The sequence below is a fragment of the Myotis davidii genome, unplaced genomic scaffold (assembly GCF_000327345.1).
Source record: "Myotis davidii unplaced genomic scaffold, ASM32734v1 scaffold69, whole genome shotgun sequence".
NCBI lineage: Eukaryota > Metazoa > Chordata > Mammalia > Chiroptera > Vespertilionidae > Myotis > Myotis davidii.
The window spans coordinates 1,673,389-1,681,079 of NW_006300363.1; the positions used below are offsets into that span (position 1 = coordinate 1,673,389).

At 58.9% G+C, this 7,691-nt stretch overlaps 1 protein-coding gene across 1 annotated transcript in view; it reads left to right on the forward strand.

Moving 5' to 3' along the window:
- The window catches only part of PRKCA (protein kinase C alpha), a 276,998-nt gene extending 270,050 nt beyond the window's left edge, over positions 1-6,948 (forward strand). Inside the window, 1 exon segment of the mRNA XM_006776670.2 lies at positions 6,569-6,948. Coding sequence (XP_006776733.1) covers positions 6,569-6,733 — 165 coding nt within the window. The 3' untranslated portion in view covers positions 6,734-6,948.
- The last annotated feature ends 743 nt before the right edge of the window (positions 6,949-7,691 follow it).

The following is a 7,691-nucleotide window of genomic DNA, read 5'->3' on the forward strand; positions in this document are numbered from 1 at the left end:
CCCGAGGGCCCGGGAAGGCGGAGACTCACGACAGGGACACATCGTGCTGGGGTGAATCCATCCACAGGCTCCAGGCAGGACTTTCCATGGCTCAGTGACATGACAGTCGGGACCTACAGTGCGGCCGTGGCCTGGATTCTCTCTTTTTTGTAAAATAGTTTTTTAACTGATTCTTAGAGAGGAAGGAAGGGGAGAGAGAGAGAGAGAAAGAGAGAGAGAGAGAGAGAGAGGAGAGAAGAGAAACATTGATCAGCTGCCTCCTGCATACCCCTCACCAGGGACCAAGCCCGCAACCCAGGCATTTTGCCCTGACCAGGAATCGAGCTGGCCGCCTCCCTGTCCATGGGACAACACGCAACCACCTGAGCCACCGGCCAGGGCCTGGGTTCTCTTTAAGGCCGCACATAAGGTGGAGCAGAGGGAGGAGAGCCACCGAGTCAGGTGTGGGACGGTGGCCGTCTCCCCCGGGGGTGGCGGGTCTGGAGTTCACACCCAGGCACAGGGGGCCGTGGGGAAAGGCTCAGGCCAGAAGGGACAGCCTGCACTGCGACGGCCCATTGTGGGGAGGCCCGTGTCCCCGAAAGGCCCCCACGTGCACTTGTGACGGTGGAGGTGATTTTCAGGAGCGAGGGGTGATCGCTGTGACCTGGGTGGCTTTGTAAATTAAAAGCAGGAACAGAAACAGCCGCTCTGCCCCCCTGGAGATGAGGCCACACAGAACTCTCCTTCGTTATAGAAAAGGGCGACAGCAAGCTGCTCTCATTTCCCTCCAAGGAAACCCAGCCCAGAGGAGCCTCTGCCACAGGCACCCGACCGTCCGCTCAGCATTTGGCTGATGTTCTGAGCGAAAAACGCAGAGTCATCAAAAACAGGCCCGATCAGAAGATCCCATGGAGGAAGGTGCCTTTTTTATTTTTAGGTTTAACAAAGAGGTCACTCAAGCAAAGGAGAATATTTAATTTCTGAAGGGGACACACACACGCATGCACGCACACACACACACGTGTGCACGCTTACGTTTTTCTGAGTCATTGGAGAGTAAGTGGCAAACCTATTTCCTCTTTACATCTGGTGCCTAAAACGAAGGGGACTCCAGGCCCGTGTCCTGCCCCTGTCCCGGTGGGGCGGCCCCACGGGGCTGTCTGAGCCATCACACGGAGGCAGCCTGGGCTGCATCCAATCAGATCCCGGGCAGCGGGAGGTGCACTGTCCTGGCCTCTCCATGGAACCAGCGGCCGTGACACTAATTAAAGGTGAGAGCCCCGGAACGCGGGGAGCTTCGCCAGCACCGTAGGAACACGCACAGCCGTCAGGGCCAGAGGTTCGGCCACATCCTGACGCACAGAGGGCGCCTGGAAGCCTTCGACCAGCCTACGACAGCATCTTCTACTTGGTTAATTAGAGGCAGGAAGGCTTCCTTTTCCTGGATAATTACTCTCCCAAAGATGTTTCTGCTGGAGACACGGGGAGCAGCGTGGCCTTTAGAATAAAGACACACAGAGGCCAGCAGGTCTGTTGCAAGCCTCAGGGAGGTCCCGTGGGAGTGGCGGGAGCGGCGGGCCCTGTGTGCCTGGCGTCGTGCGAGCGGACAGGCTCCCAGTGTCTGAAGTAAAGGCTGCGGCGCAGTGGTCACCGCAGCAGCCCTTCTTGGGAAAGGAGCCTGAGCAGCTGGAGCCGGCCATTAGTATAAGGGAAGGCCAGCCCGGCCGGCGGGGCTGATGTTTCAACATCGACCTATGAACCAGGAGGTCAGTTTGATTCCCGGTCCGGGCACATGCCCAGGTTGTGGGCTCAATTCCCAGTGTAGGGCGTGCAGGAGGCAGCGATCAATGATTCTCTCTCATCACTGATGTTTCTCTCTCTCTCTCCCTCTCCCTTCCTTTCTGAACTCAGTAAAAATATTTTTTAAATAATAATAATAAAGGAGGACCAAATGGAGGGCATGTTGTCATTCCATAGAACAAGCGAGGTCTCAGCCCTCAGACACACGTGGCTCTCGCACCCACGAGGACCCACTCATGTACCGTGTGGCTCACAGCCCGTGTCCGTCAGCAAACCCATCAGCAAAACCGCGGCCTCCTGACTGGGACTGGCCTTTCTGAGAGCAGCTCTGAGGCGATGGAGGAGATGAACAGTGTTTCATTTCGTCTGAGAAACCACAGCCTGGCTCGTCTCTCTTGCCACAGGTCATGGCAACAGATGAAGGAGGTCCCAACCCCCCTTTTTAAAAAGTCATTATCCAAACACTAGCTGTAGGTGGTGAACTAGACAGCTCAGCAGTGGAGAGGGCTCTAAAACGAAAAGACACTGTCTCCCCATCTCCGGCCACGAGCCCCAGTGTTCACATCTGTTCTATAACCTTCCGGAAAGTGGTACGCGTGTACCTACACCCGCGTGGGGCCCCGCCGCCCAGCCTGGCTCGCACCTTACGGCTTTCCCAGGACAGTGGACCTCAGAGGCGTCTCTACTCCGGCTCCCGCGGGTTTGTGGCATCCTGTCCACGCCGCTCCGATGCCGGGGTTCCGGGGCCGGGCACTGACTGTGTTCCAAACACTCTCCCTGTCCGTTCTTATCCTCCAGACTTTCTGTACCAAAACACTCTGGCTGCAGTGGGCATCCAGGCCCTCGGTGAGCACACCTCCAGCCCGTGGGTGACGCCACGCGTGCACTAACATCACGTTCAACCCTCAGCGCCTGCACCTGCTTGCGTTGGCCATGCACGGAAGACCCTCTCCTGAGCATGCTGACCTTCCTAGAGAGGGCAGACCAGGCTGCTGCCCCGTGGCCCAGCGCCCTCCCTGGGTGGCTCCATAGTGTGGACATGACCTTCCAGGAGGCCCAGAGCAGATTGTGTCCGCTCATCTCTGCGGCGGGTTATTTAATCCAATGAAGACAGCACCCAGCCGGGAAGCAGGGGCCACGCAGATGTTGGCAGCGTTCTTACTAACACATGGCGCTAGGACCCAGCACAGGGCTGCGGGGCTTGACATGTGGGTACGGCTCCCCTAAGGCCAAGCACATCTGCTGCCTCCTAATTGTCAGCGAGGGTCCCACCTGATAAGTCTCCTTTCTCCTTCCTGTTGCTGCACGCCTGTTCTCTCGGTTGGTTGCGTGCTCTTCCCGCTCTGCTGGGTTTTGTGTGGATTTGCTTGGAAATGGCGGTGTTTTCATGCTACTCACACACCCCCTGGTTCCCGTGCCAGTGACCCTGGGTTACACTCTCATGCCCGGGCACCGAGGGAAAGGGCAGGATTGAGACCAGCATGTGTGGCTCAGTCCCGGTGGCCTCTTCCAGGTAAGGCCCGGAGCCGAGGGGCCCACCTCCACGGCCTCACACACAATGCAAAGGGCGGCGAGTGGCCGTGTGCCACCTGGGCCCTGGGCGGGGCGTCTAGCACCAAAATGCCCCCAGAGTCGCATCTTTCTGTGCTTTGTCACAGCTCCGCCAGGCCTGGCATCTCCTAAGTTCGTTTTGGTCATGGCTGATTTGACCAAACGGGTAGGAATGTCAAGACAAAACAAAAAACAAAAGAAGTGACATCCCGGATCCAGAGCTAAGAAAGAGGGGTGGATTACTTCCTGGGCTCGTTCTCGCCTCGCACATGATCACACACCTTCTGCACGCCGGCACCTGCTGTCCGTGCGGTGCCTCCCGTCAGTGTCACGCCCGGTCACTGAGAAAGGGTGACGCCCACCTCAGCCCCTTGGATCCTCACAGTGGGCGTGGAGGGTGGACGTTCACAGCCTCGTCCGATCTTTACAAAGGTACCCGCGCAGTGAGTTGCCCAAAGCATTGCCCTGGGCTTTGGAACTCGGGTGGGTCCTTCACCCCACTGTACCCCTACTTCTCCTTGGTGTCAGACGCGGCCCAGTGAGCACCGATGCCCTCTGGGCTCACACACCAGCCCAAGCTCACATACCGCCTCCCGCAGCCTCTCCCCTCCGTCTGAGTCCCCATCAGTTGTGTGGGGCATCGCAGCCCAGAGGCCTCCCTATCCTCCCTCCCTTCCACTCTCTCTAGAAGTCAATGGAAAAAATATCCGCGGGTGAGGGTTAAAGAAAACAAAGAAAAGAAGAGCGGGTAGTTGAAGATCTTCTCCAATAGGATTAGAGTGTGTCTGTTCCCAGGCCCCACTTCTCGGGGATTGTGGAGGACTGATTTTCCAGGCATGAAGGGCCCCTCTGTGGTGGGAAAACTAGCACTGCTTCTCCCAGGGCGGAACCTCTGGTAAAAATAGCTGTGCTCACGCCCCCGCCCGCCCCCTGTGGGAGAACGTGATGTCTTTCTGGTGTGACTCCCCTGAGAATAACAGTTCCTCCTGTGTCCTCGTCCTCCGGACCTCTGATCCGCCTCCCGCTCTCCAGCTTTCTCCGGGCGGGCGTGCCAGGTACAGCCAGAGGCTGGTTCTTCATCTCTGCCCTCCACCACCCTGCCTCAGGGTCCCGTCACAGGTGTCCACACCTGAGGGGACAGGTTTCAAAAGGCTTCCATTTGCCGGCATCCTATTTCTCTCTCTGGGATCAGGAGAATTCCATGGAGACGGACCTGGAAAGAAAAGGGGGTGGTTGCGGTGGTGAGCAGTGTTGAAACCTGCGGGCACACTCCCATGGGCAGTGATCACAGGGCAGAGCTCCGGTTGGCCCGGGCTCGTCCTTGTCCCTAGCGCCGTGGTCAGCGGCCGGCGTGAGGCTTTCAGAAGTGGGGGTTTCTGCCCTGGGTCTGACAGCATGTGGTCCCACGAAGCGGGGGAAGCCCTCAGGAGCACCCCGCTTTAGAACTTGATGCCCTGGAGCGTGGGCCGCCTTTTAGATCTTAGGAGCTCCTCTTTTAGTTGTTTTCGTGTGTGTGTGTGTGTGTGTGTGTGTGTGTGTGTGTGTGTGTTTATTGATTTCAGAGAGAGAGACACAGCAATGATGAGAGAGAATCATTGATCGGCCGCCTCCTGCACGCCCCCCACTGGGGTTGGAGCCTGCAACCCGGGCCTGTGCCCTGACCGGGAATCGAACCCTGACCTCCCGGTTCCTAGGTCAATGTTCAACCACCGAGCCATGCTGGCCGGGTGAGGTCAGCAAATTTGATTGTGACACGGGAGTCGCCAGCCGGTGGTGTTTCTCGTTTCCTGTTCTGTGGCAGCTAAGCGCTGGCTTTGGGACTTCCCGCTGGAAGAGGATGGGTTCTCCCAGCTACCAAGATGGTCCTCACGGGAAAGGTCAGACACGCGTGCTCTTTTCACACAAGTCAGGAGCGAGACGGGGACCCCGGCCAGCCGAGGGACATGTATTGCGTTTGCCTTCCTCTTTCTGTTAGAGACTTCGCCTTCTTTTCCATTGTTCCAGGAGTTCTTGCCCAGCTTTGCCTGGTTAGTGAACAGCAACAGACATGCAAGTGGTTGCTCCTCCAGGGGGCACTGCCCCAGCCCCTGGGAGCACCCCCAGCAGATTCACTTGAATGGTGTCGATCAGTCAGGCTCCCAAAGGACGTTCTCCTGGAAGCAGCTCTGCCGCGGCGGGAACGCTTGCTGGCAGCACCTGTGCCGTGGGCTTCTGCGGCTTGGCCACTCTCTGCTCGCAGGTGGCCGTTCCTGCCTAATCTCCTTGTCTGAGCTCAGGACCGCCTCCGCCTGGCATCGCCATCTTGGTATCAGCACTGTTGACATGTTGGACCAACAATCCTTGGCAGGGGGTGCCCTGTGCACTGCAGGGTGTCTAACAGCACCCCTTGGCCTCATTGAGGGCTGGGCTGCCATGGCCGCTGTGTGTCTCAGAGCCTCCACAGGGCGGCTCTGCCTGCAGCCCAGTCTGCCGAGCACCGGGCGGGACCTGGAGGAGAGGAACATCCCCGCAGACAGTCAGCAGCCTTTGCTCAGCCCTCCGGGCGCCAGGGCAAACCCCCCTGAGGCCCCCCTGCACACGAACTCCACGTCCACCCGTGGGCTGGCGGACCAGATCCATCCGACACACGGAAGTCCGCCAGGGCCCGAGGGTGATGCCCGTCCTCGCCTTCACCCTCCGCCAGTGCGGGTTAGAGACGGGCCTAGGGGTTGAGCAGTTGGAGGGCACGAATCACAGCGCCTTTATTACACACGCGGTCGCAAAGAACCAGATGTGGAGCAGTCACCCCAGCCTCTGGGTCCAGGGGTCACTGCCGGCACCCCACCCACATCCCAGCCTTCCACGTGGAACCAAGACTGGTGCCTCGCGTGTGTGTGTGCGTGTGTGTGCTTGGGCATGTGCGTGCGTGTGTGTGTGTGTGTGTGTGTGTGTGTGATCCATGCCCAGGCCCTGCTTGCTCTGTAAGATGGACATGAGCAGCGGCCCCCTTGGGGTCCCCTCACTGTCCACAGTGCATTTCTGCCAAGGGGTTCACTGCGGGGAAGGAGGGAGAAGATGTACAACCGAACGAATCTCGTTCTTGTTGGCTGTGCCTGGCTTTCAACCCAGCGACCTGCAAGCCTCCAAGTTCTCCCGCCTAACCTGCCCGACGCCCCGGGGGCTCCTCCCCGCGGGGTGCTCCACGCTGCGTGCTCCGCATGCTGACTAACCTCCCCCCTTTCCTCTTCCTCCACAGTGTGGCAAAGGCGCGGAAAACTTCGACAAGTTCTTCACACGCGGGCAGCCCGTCCTAACGCCGCCCGACCAGCTGGTCATCGCTAACATCGACCAGGCTGATTTCGAAGGGTTCTCGTATGTCAACCCCCAGTTTGTGCACCCCATCCTACAGAGCCCAGTATGAAGCTCACCCACGAGAACACACGCCTCCCCTGCCCCCGCCCCACCCCGCGCCCCTCCCGCAGTGGGAACTGATCCTTCACCCGACACTTCAAGGCCGAGGCCTTGTTTCTCGGTCCAGACGGAGGCCAGAAAGATCATACGGTTGTTAGTCCAAACGTGACCTCCCGTTCAGGGCCTTTCTCTTACAACCAAGAACCTTATCTTAGCGGAAGAGAACACAGAGCTCAGTGTCCAGTTTCGTCATGGGGAGGCCGCCTCCGGCGTAGGGCAGCCCTTCCTGGAAAGCAAACAGACTCTTGCCCCTTTTTGGTACGATTTGATACGTTTCCCCGTCCTGTCTGTCGGTTCTCACCATCAGAATCCTGCCCCCACCCCAACCAGAGTTGTGGGCCGGACACAGCCCACCCAGGCGCCTTGGGAAGGAGACGGGGACCCAGAGAGCAGAGAGCGAGCTGGCGGGTGGGGTGGGCCGGCGTGGAGCACCTGCCCTTCCTTCTCCATGGAAAGAGTCGCCCGTTGCCAGCTCCCTGTTCCCAGACGTTGACAGTCGTAACCCCATCATGGCCCGGTGGTTACCGGATTTTTTAAGGAAAGAGAGGAAGGAAGCCTCGGGTGGGTGTCCGTGGGCCTGTCGTCTCATCCCCACGCGGTCGCTCCCCGTCGTGATGCCTGCACTTCTTTGTAAGAGGCCAAACCTTCTAAGGACTTTGCACAGGACGTCACTTCCCATCCAGGACACACCGGTGCGTGTGCGTGTGCGTGTGCGTGTGCGCGTCCGTGTTAACCTCTGGGAGATTACGCTGCGATCTGATCGGGGTGCCATCCGCAACACACCACGCACCAGTGTTGTTAGCCAACCCTCCTCCCCCCCACCCCCACGCACACCCCTGTTTTACTACCTGCTTCCTAGGGAGCGAAGTGTACGCCCCGCCCCTTTTGTATTTATTTATTGACTAGGC